We start from the raw sequence: 16,398 nt of genomic DNA on the forward strand, positions 1-16,398 counted from the left end.
AAATACATTGTGGCAGGAACTCTTCCTCCTCTCACACATACCATGAAGATGCAGTCAAATACATCTAAGTGAATCATGAAACTCAATTGGAAACGAAATAAATGTTTATGTGGTGATTGATTAACGATGAAATAATGTGTCATAGATCAGTTATGTACTTTCAATATGAAGCCAGTAATGGGAGCTGGACACATACGTATAGGGAGTGAGTGTTTTGTTCGTATTGCTGGGAAGCTCTAATGTTAGTCTATGGTTCGACTAAACATTACAAACGACAGTAATATGGTTGCAGAACAAGCACCAAACTTTAGTGCTCATTCTGCAACCATATTACTGTCGCTTGTAATGTACATTTTCCAAACTTGTGTTCAGACGCATTGTGTTCTTTTTTCAGTGCAAATTTTAATAACCCTTGCAAGAATGTCTGAAAAAAAAGCAAAACAGGAATAAGAGAAGACAAATCATCGTAGCAGTGAAATACAGGGCCCTCACATGAAGGGGGGCAGATGCCCTGGGGCGGCACATTTAGGGGGGGGATGCAGTTCTAGTCTGGACATGTTGCCCACAAGGCTGACAAAATAATGATAATGATAAAAATGTCAAAGGAGCCCTGAATATTTCACCGTAATATACAAAATTTTCCCTTATCCTTTCTGCAATAGGGACATTAAATAACAATTTTAAAATCTGTTTAAATATTTAGCAAGCCAATAGTTATAATAGGCAGGAAGGGATATTGGAGATGGGGGAGGGGGGGGAGCGTCACTGAGAACTTTGCCCTGGGGCGGCACTTAGGCATGTAAGGACTATGGTAAACGTGAAATCATTGAGAAGCAAAAATGAGATGTGAACTTGGCTGACCTATCACACACATACAATTGGACTACATCAACAATTTACATTACCCTCAAGAACAAGGACAAGATTAAGGAGATAGATGCTTCAAAGGGAATGACAAAAATATCTATTCAATGGCAGTGTATTCTTGATGATGCTGAAAGGTTGCTTCTCATATGGCTCAAGGAAAAGCAAATGCAAGGTAACACTATTAATGAGAGCATCATTTGTGAGAAGACGAGTAATTTTCACCAACCTCATTTAGAAAATGCCAGGAGCAGCAATGGACAAAGAAGAAGCATTCAAGGTAAGCCGTGGGTGGTTTGAAAAGTTTGAAAGAACTGGCATCCACAGCATTGTGAGGCACAGCAAAACAGCAAGCTCTAACACAAAGGCAGAAGAGAACTTCATTGGTGACTTTAAGAAGCTTGTGTATTCTTAGGGTTACCTGCTGCAGCAGGTTTTTAATTGTGACGAGATGGGTCTTTTCTGGAAGATGCTGATGTGAACCTATATAGCAACAGAGGAGAAGGCATTGCTTGGTCACAAGCCAATGAAGGACTGTCTCATGCTGCTGTTTTGTGCCAATGCAAGCAGCAATTTGAAAGTGAAACTGCTGCTTGTTTACCATTCAGAAAATCCATGAGCCGTCAAGAAGTGTATAGTCCAAAGGAGCAGGCTAAGTGTAATGTGGAGGTCTAACAGCAAGGCTTGGGTGACATGTGACCTTTTTACTGATTGGATTAAAGAAGTGTTTGGTCCTTCTGTGAAAAAATATTTGCTTGAGATGAATCTGCCACTTCATGCCTTGCTTGTTAGAGACAATGCTCCTGCCCATCTTCCAGGTCTAGAAGATGACCTCCTTGATGAATTTCTTTTCATCAAGATCCAGTTCCTGTCTCCCAACACCACTCCTTTATTCCAGCAGGTCATCTCAAGTTTTAAGAAGCATTACACTAAAAGTGCTCTTCGATCGTTATTTTGAGGTGACTGAGTGGACCAATCTCACTCTCAGAGGGTTTTAGAAAGACCCACTTCCACATCATTACCTGCCTCAAGATGATCGACAAGGCATGGGAGGTGGTCACCAAGAGATGGGTTGGAAGAAGCTTTGGCCAGAAAGTGTTGTTGAACTCAACTTTGAAGGGTATGAGTCAGTGCCTGTGGAGCCCATAGTCAATGAGATTGTGTCTTTGGCCAAGACCATGGGGCTAGAGGTGGATAATGACATTGATGAGCTTGTGGAAGAGCATAGACAGGAGCTGACTATCGAAGAGCTTATGTAGTAGCATTCTGTTTCACAGCAAGAAGTTGTGGAGGAGATTTCATTAGGGGAGGAGGAGGTAACATACCTTATTAATGGCCATTGATATGTCTTTGTATTTTGGGAGGTTGTCCCACCATTTCTTCCCAGTTTTAGCTCCATGAACATGATTTTTACCTTTTTCATCAACAGAGGAGATAACCATAAAACTTCATGTGCTACCAGTTGCAATGTAAACAGTGGGATTTGTCAGTATTTCCTTTTGACTTTGGTTTTCTTGTTGACAATTGTACCTACATTTGTGCTGCTAACACTCCTATCATTAATATGAACACTCACTTTGTAAGGGAATCCCAGCTAAAATATCTTTCCATGTACTTCAGTAGGGTTTATGTATCCCATATGTATGCCATTACATGTAAATCTTCATGTTATACATCACATCAGTTGAAGTTTTTACTACTTTCTTATTTATTTTCTTGCAGGCAATTGGACTGGTCCTCACATTGCTGTATCTCATCTCTGCAGCATACTCTGTCAGAAGCTATCGTCGAGGATAAATGCTGCTATACCTGAGACCAATATTTTTTCATGTGCTACACATGAGTTGCCTGTATGTTTTTAGCTAAAACTGCCAGCATAGTAGTGGAGAAGCTTTTAATAAGTGCTTTTAAGAAATTAATCTTAATTCTCCTAAACCATTTCTCTGCCATGTAAATTTATGTATTTATGTATATGATTTTTCACTGTCACAGTGGTTTGAACTGTCTGATGCCCCAGTTATAATGCACAGTAAGTTTCATGTGGAAAGAAGTGACTGATCTTAGATGGGTAGCCACTTGAATACACTAGATCACATTGATTTATACAAGGGTGATCCAAACCACCATTGCAGCAAGGAGATTGGGTTCTTCATCTCTTTCTTAATCCTTTCACTACTATATTCACAAATTATGCATTTGGTCTGGTTAGCTGCCAGGCAGTTTAATTCAGCTGAGGGAAATCCCCTGCACAACAAAAGGGTTAAACCTGTCTTTGGTAATCCTATCATTGCTAACTACAATTTGTGCATTTGTTTTGGCTACCACTCAGTTGAAAGAAATTCCTTGTGCAGTAAAAGGATTAAGATCTGAGAGGGTTAAAGCATAGCCATAAAAGAAAAAAATAATATATATATATATATATATATATATATATATATATATATATATATATATATATATATATATATATATATATATATATATATATATATATTATATATATATACATACAACAATATTTTCTACTAATTTCTGATAAAAAAAAAAAAAAACTGTTCCATGTCATTGCATAAATCAAACCAAAAATAATACTTGAACTAACATCATAAAAAGAGACTTGAAAATTTCAAATTAGCAATACCTGAGAATGTTGGTTTGAAGGTATCATAGAACAAATTTAAGAATAATGAAGACAAGGATGATTGTGTATGTGGCAATAAAATTTCATATTTAACTGGAGTGCATTATGGCCAGTCTGAGCTGAACAAATAGTGAAAAGTAGCTTTTTTCATTTTATATGGGAAGTTATTCACAAGAATAAAATCTTTTATATGTTTATATGATAGATGATTAGTGTCATTCTCATCAGTTAAAAATTGGCATGTGCATTAGGAAAGGTCAGATGTTTGACCAAATTTTAAATGTATAAATTCTACAATTTAATTGGATATGTTTTAGAATTTGTTCTGGAAATGTAAGATGATTTTGGTCAGCTGTGGAGAGGTGGGATGGGCAGCATATCTTGACATAGGGTAATCTTTATTAACTGAGACCTTCAAATTCAGGTCTGCACTTCAACTGGATGAAATTGTCTAATCTTAGCCAAAGAAAATAAAGAGAAGGCTAATATACTGAGTATCTCTCAGTATATGCCACATCTTATTCATTATTTGGGCCCTATTTTGTGAATATGGGGTTCAGAAACTGCCTTTACATGGCCAATGGTGACTGACACTTGTTGTAGCTGTCCAGGAAGATAATGTTTAGATGAAGGCTTTAAGAGCTGCAAAAACCTCGGCCATGAGTTCCTCACCTTTTAGCTTAATCATTACCACAGCCTTCAAGACCCGTTTACAATGGAGCCAATTGCTATTAGCTGTTTTTACCTTTATTGCTTACCTGCCATTGTCTTCAGCACAGGAAATACTGAAATATAGGGTTAATGTTTATGAAAAATAATGGATTTTTTTTAGTGTGTTTGAGATGTTTGGCATGGAGAATGATGAACCAAAAATAAAGTAGTGTGAGCATTGTATATGGTTATGAATACATATTGATGAGTGTTCATCATGTAGATGGAACTCATTAGAGGCAGAGAATAACCATCACCCTGCTTCCCTACACTGCTGTCTCTTAGTGAAAGACAGATAAATGTAAGTAAGTATGAATGTTTTAAGTCAGGCTTATAAATGAACAGTCTTTTCTCTGTAGCTCTCTAGTCTGCATCTCTTCTTTATTGTTTGTGGCAATAAAGTGAATGATCTGAAGACTTTTGTTTAATTTTTCTTTACTGATCCAGGAAAGGAACACCTGAGTGATTAGGATGATATGAGAAATATACCAAGATGAGAAGGTAAGGAACAAGAGCCTGTTTAGAACATGTACATGTATTTACTAGTTGTATCTTATGGGAAGGGGAGCTATGGTCGTTGTGTCCTGTCTCTGTAGCTTGCCATATTAATATGCTCTCAAATTCGTGTATTGTTTTTCTACACACTATTGTTTTGTCTACTATGTTCCATACATCCACCACTCTGTGGGGAAAGCTGTTCTTTTTCAGGTCTCTTCTATAACTCCTTTTTCCATGTACTCTTGTGTTTCTCTTATCCCAATTTAGTAAGTCTTCTCTATCAAGGACTTCTATACCTCTCATAATTCTGTAGATGATCAACAAGTCACCTCTTCCTCTCCTTTGATGGTTAAAGAAAATGGAGAAAAGTGGGAGGTGAGCCAGCTGTTGTTTGCGGACAGCACTGCGCTTGTGGCAGGATCGGAGGAGGGATTGGGGAAGTTGGTGGCAGAGTTTGGGAGAGTATGTGATAGCCTAGTAATCCCCATCATACAGGGGTGGAAAAGGAGCTGGGAGATAGGGTTGATGAAAGAATATTGGGATGGTTTGGACACATGGAAAGAATGAGTGAAGAAAGACTAGTAAAAGAGGTGTGGAAGGCAGATGTGGAGGGAGTGAACATGAGGGGACGTCCTAGGATGAGGTGGATGGATGGGGTGAAGGGGGCTTTGGGGAAGAGGGGAATGTCTGTTGAGGAAGGACGGGAGAGGACAGAAGACAGGGGTGAATGGAGAATGGTTGTATATGGATGATGTTGTGACTGCATGAGGTGGAATGGGAGGGTGGATGGGGGAGTGAGGTTGTATGTGTGAGCAAAATTTGACGCAGCCCGAAGGGATTTCTCCCCGTCCTCTCATTTTATGCAATGGGGGGATGGAGAGGGGGGGTCGCCGATTTAATGAAGCGGCCTTGCTGTGGATGTGCTGTGTCTTGCGACACTGCTTCTGACCCAGGGCAGTGGACAAGGTGCAGGGATGACCCATCATTCAGGAGGTGCTAAGATAAGAGGGAGGGTGGAGGGGTGTGGAGTGTTTTCAGGGATGGAGTGGGTGGGAGTGGTTTTTGTGCCTTTTTCTTTTTGGCTACCCCCCTTGTAAGGGGGAAAAAGCCTTGGTATATGTATGTATGTATGTATCAGCATTTGTCCAGTCTTATGGTATTTTTCCTTCTTTGAGTGAACAACTTATTATATATTTTGTCTCTTCTTCTTTACATTCTTTTGATATCCAGTTTGTGATTCTATCTGGGCCATACAGTTTCCTGACATTAAGGTTCATTATTTGGTCCATTATTTCTTCCCATGTTACTATTATTTCCCTCATGGGGGGTGGTCACTTCTCTCCCTTCATCCCCATGTTGTATAACTTCTCCAGTGAAAACAGACTTGAAGTGTTTGCTCATGACTTCAGCTGTTTCTGTATCTTCTGTGTATTCCATATTCCCTTGGCATAGTTTCACTATTTCCTGTTTGTTATAGAATAGTTTTGGCTGATCCTTACATTTCTCTATTATCTCTTTTTCAGAGTTTATTTTTTCTTGCCTGTGTATTTTTACATATTCATTCCTTTAATATATATTTGCCACTTTCTAGATTTTTTGCCATTTCTCCATCTTTTCCAGGCTTTATCTCTTCTATCTTTTGCTTCGCTGCACCCTCTGTTAAACCAGCACTTAATATACACCTTTTCCTGTTGTTTGGGACTTGTTTATCCACTCCATTATAGATTTTCATCAGAATCATCCATTTTTCTTTCATTTGTGTTTCTTCATTGTAGAATTTTTCCCAGCTCACTTTAAGAAAAAAAATTCCTAAGTTCCTCAAAGTCCATTTTACTATACATCAATCTTCCTTTTCTGTATTTCTCATTTCTCTAGATATTAACTCCTTTAGTTCCAACTCAAGTAGTATGTGGTCACTCTTTACAATTGGTGTCTTGTAATCAATTTTATACACAATTTCTGATTCTGATGTAAATGATAAACCTAGTCTCAATGGTTCTTCATTATTTCTAAATCTAGTGTTTCCTTTTACCCATTGTGTCATTGTATATGTTCTATAGTCATGTTGAGTAATACATTTCCCCATTGATCTTCTCCACTTTTCACTGTCATCTCTTCCCAACAGATTTCTTTGCAGTTAAGATCTCTTGTATGTACCACTTTACCTCCATCCCTCAGCATCTTGTTTAATGAAAGTCTCATATTGTCTAACATTTCAGAATAATCTCTCTCTAAGACACTGTTTTTGGGGGCACATGAATCACCACAAACTTTCTGCTTTTCATGTTACTATCTTCAAGTCTTATTGTGATCATCACCTTGTTCTCTCCATATTTAACTTTTGTCATATTTATTTTTTTCTTAGCCAAGAACATGTCTCCTCCACCCTGTTTCTCTTCTCTGTTTCTAAGCCAGTGATTATATAATCCATGTCCAACACTGGTAATAGTGGACTCCTTTATTTTGTCTCCACAATTCCCATTTTGTCTGGTTTTTCTTCTGACATTTAATCATTTAGTTCCTTGAATCCTAGGATCCTTGGTACCAGTATAAGCTAGTTTTAATTTTTTACTCTCTCATCCCATTTTCTGAACCTTTTGTTTATTTTTCTTGAATATACAATTCTTTCTGTCTCATGTCTAACACTCTCCAATAGAACTGCGTTTTCTCGGTCTCTGTTCTTTTCTTTCTGTTTTTTTTTTTCCTTAGCTTCGCTTCTTTATGTCATCTCTTTCTCTTTCCTCATCAGCCATGTCTCTTTTTAGCCAAATACTTTTGTAGTGTTCACTTGCTAATTTTTCTGTTGCTCAAATTTCTTCTGCCATTTGTAGCCTTAATTTGATCTTTAGAGGTCAAATTTTTCCTTTTGTATACTTATCTAGTCTGTGCACTTCCTCTATTTCCTTTTCTATTTCTTGCTTTTCATCTTGTACTATTTCTAAAACTTTTCTTGTCAATTCTCTCTTTATCTCTCAGGGACCAATTTAGTTTATGTTTTTCCTTTAGACAATATACTACCATACACTTTTTTTTTTTGTCCACTGTATCTTTTAGTAGATATTCTTTTTTCTTTAACCCCTTCCATACGGTGCCGCAGACGTAGGCGGCATGAGGAGCAAGTGGATACGCGAGGCTGCCATATCGACGTCTTGATTATATTTATTGTAGTTGCCCCTCCATAATGACATACTCTCTAAACCAGTGATTCCCAATTTTTTTTCTGTCATTTCCCCCTGCACCCAGGTCAACTATCCAGATTTCCCCCTTCATGTGTAGCAGGGAAAGAGTAGTTGAAATACACTGTGACTATTTACTAATTTATTTTTCAAATGTACAAATATACTGATAAACAGGCATTCTCTCTCAGACATGAGAAAATCCATCAGAGATTTTTTTTAGTTAGTAGGTAGTTTAATTATTTCCCCCTGGTACCTTCAAATTTCCCCCCAAGGGGAAATTTCCCCCAGTTTGGGAACCACTGCTTTAAACTGTCTTCATCACAATTTCTATGGTTATCAATATTCACGGGTGAGAGAACGATCGATATAAGCGGTGACTATACTTTATGATGCGAGTATTATTACGACACTATCTCCCTCTGGAGTAAGTTTGGGCCAAATCGGAGACATGACGGTTTTTGGCCAAATCCGTGGGTACCCCTTTGGTAATTTTGAGGGTCATTTTGGCCACTTGTCCCGATTGGGTCACCACCTCAGCTACAGGTCGAGGGCCACCAGGGCTCTTGCGGATCGCACTTAGATACTGCTCAGGCTAAAAGTACGGGCGCCAACAGGCGGAAATGAGAGGGGAAAATTACACAAACACAAACAAATTTGGCTGGTCGCCACAACCTCGCCCTTGGGTCCAGGTTCCCCACATCTACCTCGCTGTGCCCTGTGGACGACTCTCTCCCTCTGGAGTAAGTTTGGGCCAAATCGGAGACATGACGGTTTATGTCCAAATCCGTGGGTTAACCCCTTTGGTAATTTTGAGGGTCATTTTGGCCACTTGTCCCGATTGGGTCACCACCTCAGCTACAGGTCGAGGGCCACCAGGGCTCTTGCGGATCGCACTTAGATACTGCTCAGGCTAAAAGTACGGGCGCCAACAGGCGGAAATGAGAGGGAAAATTACACAAACACAAACAAATTTGGCTGGTCGCCACAACCTCGCCCTTGGGTCCAGGTTCCCCACATCTACCTCGCTGTGCCCTGTGGACGACTCTCTCCCTCTGGAGTAAGTTTGGGCCAAATCGGAGACATGACGGTTTATGTCCAAATCCGTGGGTTAACCCCTTTGGTAATTTTGAGGGTCATTTTGGCCACTTGTTCCGATTGGGTCACCACCTCAGCTACAGGTCGAGGGCCACCAGGGCTCTTGCGGATCGCACTTAGATACTGCTCAGGCTAAAAGTACGGGCGCCAACAGGCGGAAATGAGAGGGAAAATTACACAAACACAAACAAATTTGGCTGGTCGCCACAACCTCGCCCTTGGGTCCAGGTTCCCCACATCTACCTCGCCGTGCCCTGTGGACGACTCTCTCTCTCTCTGGAGTAAGTTTGGGCCAAATCGGAGACATGACGGTTTATGTCCAAATCCGTGGGTTAACCCCTTTGGTAATTTTGAGGGTCATTTTGGCCACTTGTCCCGATTGGGTCACCACCTCAGCTACAGGTCGAGGGCCACCAGGGCTCTTGCGGATCGCACTTAGATACTGCTCAGGCTAAAAGTACGGGCGCCAACAGGCGGAAATGAGAGGGAAAATTACACAAACACAAACAAATTTGGCTGGTCGCCACAACCTCGCCCTTGGGTCCAGGTTCCCCACATCTACCTCGCTGTGCCCTGTGGACGACTCTTTCCCTCTGGAGTAAGTTTGGGCCAAATCGGAGACATGACGCTTTATGTCCAAATCCGTGGGTTAACCCTTTTGGTAATTTTGAGGGTCATTTTGGCCACTTGTCCCGATTGGGTCACCACCTCAGCTACATGTCGAGGGCCACCAGGGCTCTTGCGGATCGCACTTAGATACTGCTCAGGCTAAAAGTACGGGCGCCAACAGGCGGAAATGAGAGGGAAAATTACACAAACACAAACAAATTTGGCTGGTCGCCACAACCTCGCCCTTGGGTCCAGGTTCCCCACATCTACCTCGCTGTGCCCTGTGGACGACTCTCTCCCTCTGGAGTAAGTTTGGGCCAAATCGGAGACATGACGGTTTTTGTCCAAATCCTTTAGTAATTTTGAGGGTCATTTTGGCCACTTGTCCCGATTGGGTCACCACCTCAGTTACATGTCGAGGGCCACCAGGGCTCTTGCGGATCGCACTTAGATACTGCTCAGGCTAAAAGTACGGGCGCCAACAGGCGGAAATGAGAGGGAAAATTACACAAACACAAACAAATTTGGCTGGTCGCCAAAACCTCGCCCTTGGGTCCAGGTTTCCCACATCTACCTCGCTGTGCCCTGTGGACGACTCTCTCCCTCTGGAGTAAGTTTGGGCCAAATCGGAGACATGACGGTTTTTGTCCAAATCCGTGGGTTAACCCCTTTGGTAATTTTGAGGGTCATTTTGGCCACTTGTCCCGATTGGGTCACCACCTCAGCTATAGGTCGAGGGCCACCAGGGCTCCTGCGGATCGCACTTAGATACTGCTCAGGCTAAAAGTACGGGCGCCAACAGGCGGAAATGAGAGGGGAAAATTACACAAACATATTTGGCTGGTCGCCACAACCTCGCGCTTGGGTCCAGGCTCCCCACGTCTACCTCGCTATGCCCTGTGGACGACTCTCTCCCTCTGGAGTAAGTTTGGGCCAAATCGGAGACATGACGCTTTATGTCCAAATCCGTGGGTTAACCCCTTTGGTAATTTTGAGGGTCATTTTGGCCACTTGTCCCGATTGGGTCACCACCTCAGCTACATGTCGAGGGCCACCAGGGCTCTTGCGGATCGCACTTACATACTGCTCAGGCTAAAAGTACGGGCGCCAACGGGCGGAAACGAGAGGGGAAAATTACACACAAATTTGGCTGGTCGCCACAACCTCGCCCTTGGGTCCAGGTTCCCCACATCTACCTCGCTGTACCCTGTGGACGACTCTCTCCCTCTGGAGTAAGTTTGGGCCAAATCGGAGACATGACGGTTTATGTCCAAATCCTTGGGTTAACCCCTTTGGTAATTTTGAGGGTCATTTTGGCCACTTGTCCCGATTGGGTCACCACCTCAGCTACATGTCGAGGGCCACCAGGGCTCTTGCGGATCGCACTTAGATACTGCTCAGGCTAAAAGTACGGGCGCCAACAGGCGGAAATGAGAGGGGAAAATTACACAAACACAAACAAATTTGGCTGGTCGCCACAACCTCGCCCTTGGGTCCAGGTTCCCCACATCTACCTCGCTGTGCCCTGTGGACGACTCTCTCCCTCTGGAGTAAGTTTGGGCCAAATCGGAGACATGACGGTTTTTGGCCAAATCCGTGGGTCCCCTTTGGTAATTTTGAGGATCATTTTGGCCACTTGTCCCGATTGGGTCACCGCCTCAGGTAAAGGTGGAGAGCCACCAGGGCTCTTGCGGGTCGCACTTAGATACAGCTCAGGCTAGACGACTCTCTCCCTCTGGAGTAAGTTTGGGCCAAATTGGCACCCGTATTTTTAGCCTGAGCAGTATCGAAGTGCGATCCGCAAGAGCCCTGGTGGCCCTCGACCTTTAGCTGAGGTGGTGACCCAATCGGGACAAGTGGCCAAAATGACCCTCAAAATTACCAAAGGGAACCCACAGATTTGGACAAAAACCGTCATGTCTCCGATTTGGCCCAAACTTACTCCAGAGGGAGAGAGTCGTCCACAGGGCACAGCGAGGTAGACGTGGGGAACCTGGACCCAAGGGCGAGGTTGTGGCGAGCAGCCAAATTTGTGTGTAATTTTCCCCTCTCGTTTCCGCCTGTTGGCGCCCGTACTTTTAGCCTGAGCAGTATCTAAGTGCGATCCGCAAGAATCCTGGTGGCCCTCGACCTGTAGCTGAGGTGGTGACCCAATCGGGACAAGTGGCCAAAATGACCATCAAAATTACCACGGATTTGGACATAAACCGTCATGTCTCCGATTTGGCCCAAACTTACTCCAGAGGGAGAGAGTCGTCCACAGGGCACAGCGAGGTAGACGTGGGGAACCTGTACCTAAGGGCGAGGTTGTGGCGACCAGCCAAATTTGTTTGTGTTTGTGTAATTTTCCCTCTCATTTCCGCCTGTTGGCGCCCGTACTTTTAGCCTGAGCAGTATCTAAGTGCGATCCGCAAGAGCCCTGGTGGCCCTCGACCTGTAGCTGAGGTGGTGACCCAATCGGGACAAGTGGCCAAAATGACCCTCAAAATTACCAAAGGGATTTGGAGAAAAACCGTCATGTCTCCGATTTGGCCCAAACTTACTCCAGAGGGAGATAGTGTCGTAATAGTACTCGCATCATAAAGTATAGTCACCGCGTATATCGATCGTTTTCTCTTTCACCCGTGAATATTGATAACCATAGAAAATGTGATGAAAACAGTTTAGAGCAGTGGTTCCCAAACTGGGGGAAATTTTCCCCTGGGGGAAAATTTGAAGCTACCAGGGGGAAATAAGTACACTACCTACTAAAAAAAATCTCTGATGGATTTTCTCATGTCTGAGAGAGAGAGAATGCCTGTTTATCAGTATATTTGTACATTTGAAAAATAAATTAGTAAATAGTCATAGTGTATTTCAACTACTCTTTTCCTGCTACACATGACGGGGGAAATCTGGATAGTTGACCTGGGTGCTGGGGGAAACGACAGAAAAAAATTTTGAGAACCACTGGTTTAGAGAGAATGTCATTACGGAGGGGCAACTACAATAAATATAATCAAGACTCCGATATGGCAGCCTTGCGTATCCACTTGCTCCTCATGCCGCCTACGTATGCGGCACCGTATGGAAGGGGTTAATTGCCTTAATGACTGCATCTTTGGCATTCTCCTGCATTTGTTGATGAACTATTTATTTAAAAATAACTTTATTTTTTCTTGGTCTTTCCTTCATTCCTAAGTTGTTGTAGATCATTCTCTCCTATGTTTTTTTTCTTCTTTTTTTTCGGACATTGCCTTTATTTGTTCATTTACCTTTATGGTTGCACTATTAGTGTTATCATTGTTTTTGAAACTCTAATTTTCACATTTTAATTTGGCTACTGTTTTTTATTGCACTTCTTCATTTATTTCAGTATTCATTTTTTAAGTCACTTCTTTATTTCTTGATTCGCCCTCCATAGATCATTAGTATCTTGCTTCCATTATTCCTTCATAAGTCTCATCTCCCTCTCCATGTCTATAATTCTACTAAAAAGTCTTTTTTCATACTTTTTTCATCGCCACTAAGAAAAATATTTTCGTACCTAGAGGTGATTTGAAGCTCATATTTACATTATGCTTTGCTCTTGTACCGATAGAGGGCTCTGGGTACGTGTTTACATTATAGTTCAACGCTTCGCTGCCATGGGACTTCTCTGGCCTCTCATCATTATCTTCCATTTTACTTCAATGCTCATAATTTGCATTGTAATCTAATCATCTCGGGTATCCAAGAGCTCCTCTTCCAATTTAACACAACCTAGGTATCCTGCTAATGTGACACTGTTTTACAAAGGATTACAAAGGTGGAGCATGCCGACAGGAGACCTTTTGGTCCATATCTGGGTCGGATGCGAAAAAAATCATATTAATAAATAAAAACTATAATAATGTAGATAACAAATAAAACACATAAATGCATAGGTATAGTTAGATAATAAACAAACAGGTAAATAGTAAATAATGAACTGACATATAACTTATGATAAATGAGAATCAAAACAGACAAATGATAACAAAACAAAAACAAATAATATGAAATAAATTATAATCATTACAGCATCTTGCTTAGGTGTTTATCTAAATGATTCTTAAAGGTTCGAACTGAACTACATTGCACTACCTGTGCAGGAAGTTTATTCCATTCATTAACTACACGGTTGGGGAAGTTGTTTCTACCTACTTCCAAATTGAATCTATTTCCGGACAGTTTGAGACAATTGTTTCTTGTCTGATTTTCATTCAATGTGAAAATTTTGTCACTTCTGATGTCGATTCCCTTTAGAATTTTAAAGACCTGTATCAAGTCACCTCTGAGTCTATGCTTTTTTAGGGAAAACAGGTTCATATGTTTTAGTTGATTTTCATATGATTTATTTTTGATATTTGGAATCAGTTTTGTACTTTTTCCAGTCTGTCAATGTCTCTAATGAGATTCGGTGACCATACGGAAACAGCATATTCCAAATGTGGACGAACTAACGATTTATATAGCTTGTTAATGAGTGATGGACTTTTGAAATCAAAAGATCGCGCAATCAGTCCTAGAATCTTATTTGCTTTCTCAGAGGCTCAAATACACTGCTTGGATGATTTGAGATCGTTACTGATAATTACGCCAAGATATTTTTCACTATCCACTGTTGAGACTTTCCACTTTTAATATGTTTCTTGGGAGCTCAATTTTTATGTGTTAGTCTGAAGGTTTGCTTGTGTGATTCACCATGGTTTTGGATCACGTGTTGGACTTGTGATCGACAGCTGTTTCCTGCCCGGAAGAGACCTCAGAGCTCCTATATGACTGATCCCCAAATTCCCCGCCCACGAGATTTGGAGTAACAACCCACAGTGCAACGATACTGAAGTTATTTCAACCCTGGGCAGGATTCGAACCCAAACTGCCGTAGTAGCAGCCGGGAACTCTGCCACAAGCCATGTGTGTGTAAGTGTAAGATTCACCATGGTCTTGCAATCAACAATAACCCTCCCATATCAGAGCAAAAGGCTCATGTATTGCCTGATCTATGGATAATGCTATGATTGTAACCCCCCACCCCCCGAATTTGTTTGTGTGTGTGTATTCATCTAGTTGTATTTTCTGGGAAGGGGAGCTATGCTCGTGGTATCCCATCTTCATATCTCGTTTTATCTAGACTGTTTTTAAATTTGTGTATTGTTATTGCACACACCACTTTCTCATCTAACTTGTTCCAAACATCTATTACCCTGTGGGGAAAGCTGTTCTTTTTTAGGTCTCTTCTATAACTGTCTTTCTTGATTTTCTTTCCATGTCCTCTTGTATCACTACTATACCATTTTATTAGATCCTCTCTATCAATAGTTTCTATGCCTTTCATGATTCTATAGTTATCAAGTCTCCTCTCTCTCTTCTTTGCTCTAATGTCTGTAGCTCAAGTTTTGCTAGTCTCTCTTCATATGATAGTTCTGAGAGTGTTGGTGACAATTTCGTAATTGCTCTTTGAATTTTCCCTTTTATTAATTGTGGATGATAATATTGATTGTACCAACTGAGTGTTTGAGAACCTGTGAGGACAATGTTATGTAATAGGTTTGTCATCATTTTTGGCTGATCCCTTTCTAGCCACTTGAGAAACATGCATAGAATTTGGAGAAAAAAGTATTGATAAAAAACTACACAATTCATAAGTCTTGGATCACATGTTGAACTCATGATTGACAGCTATTACCACCTAATATGAGAGCTCAGATTTCAAACAAGGCCCAATCTATAGGTAATGCTGTGGCTTTACACACATATATCCAACTCACTGCCCACCAAAGTTGCAGTTCTGGCTCATAGTGCAGGGATGATGACATTTTTTCAGTCCTGGGTGGGACTTGAACTCGAATTGTTGAATTGATGGTTGAAAGCAATAGGCTACCACTGCACCATTAAGCTCTATGTGCATGTATATTGCAAGGAAGGAGAAAGATTAACCATTTTGGTACGATGATGCCTATGTAGGCATCATGAGGCATGAGTTGATACACGAGGATGCCAGCATCGTTATCTTTATCATATATATATATATACAGGGTGCTTATGGTAATTGTTTGATTTTTTAGAAAAAACAAACATACATACATACATATATATACCAAGGCTTTTATTTCATCCCTAAATTCCTCTCATCTGAGCACCTCCTGGATGACGGGTCATCCCTGCACCCTGCCCACCGTTGAAAATGCATTTAGTGCAAAAAAGAAAACAGACTCTATCAGCACATTTCTAGTGTTCTGTTACTCAATGAATCCACCCTTGGCATCAATGACGTCCTCAACACGCCCTCGAAACCTGGTACAGGTCTTCTTTACGACCTCATTGGAGAGATTGGAGAAGATGACCTTGATCTGACTGACGAGATCATCTTTACTCTTACATGGGGTGTGGTTAGTATTTCATTCAACTGCACCCCATACAAAGTAGTCCATAGGGTTGAGGTCAGGTGAGTTAGGGGGCCACACATCAGGGGCAATGAAGTCAAAGAAATTGTCAGAGAGCCATTTCTGAGATTTTCTAGAGATGTGGCATGGTGATGAGTCCTGTCGCCACACACAGGGTCTACCAGAAGCTTCTTCCTCAATCTATGGCTTCACATGGGTCTGTAGGACGTTGATGTACACTTTGGTACTCACCCTGAGCCCCTGGGGAAAGAAGTATAGGGGCATGAATTGGCCCTTGATGCAGACTACCCCAAAAACCATGACAGTTGCAGGAAACTTGGTTTTCATAACTCTTGGCACATCCTTAGGACAGACAGCCAACCACCTGTTGTTCTGAGCGTTGTGGGTCTGGTCT

At 41.6% G+C, this 16,398-nt stretch overlaps 1 protein-coding gene across 6 annotated transcripts in view; it reads left to right on the plus strand.

Moving 5' to 3' along the window:
• The window catches only part of LOC143019602 (uncharacterized), a 79,498-nt gene extending 76,179 nt beyond the window's left edge, over window positions 1-3,319 (plus strand). For all 6 annotated transcript variants that reach the window (XM_076175389.1, XM_076175392.1, XM_076175393.1 and 3 more), the window contains exon 5: window positions 2,587-3,319. In XM_076175389.1, coding sequence (XP_076031504.1) covers window positions 2,587-2,661 — 75 coding nt within the window. In that variant the 3' untranslated portion in view covers window positions 2,662-3,319. The remainder of the gene's footprint in view (window positions 1-2,586) is intronic.
• The last annotated feature ends 13,079 nt before the right edge of the window (window positions 3,320-16,398 follow it).

This window comes from Oratosquilla oratoria, chromosome 37 (assembly GCF_046742065.1).
Source record: "Oratosquilla oratoria isolate Oo_2021 chromosome 37, ASM4674206v1, whole genome shotgun sequence".
NCBI lineage: Eukaryota > Metazoa > Arthropoda > Malacostraca > Stomatopoda > Squillidae > Oratosquilla > Oratosquilla oratoria.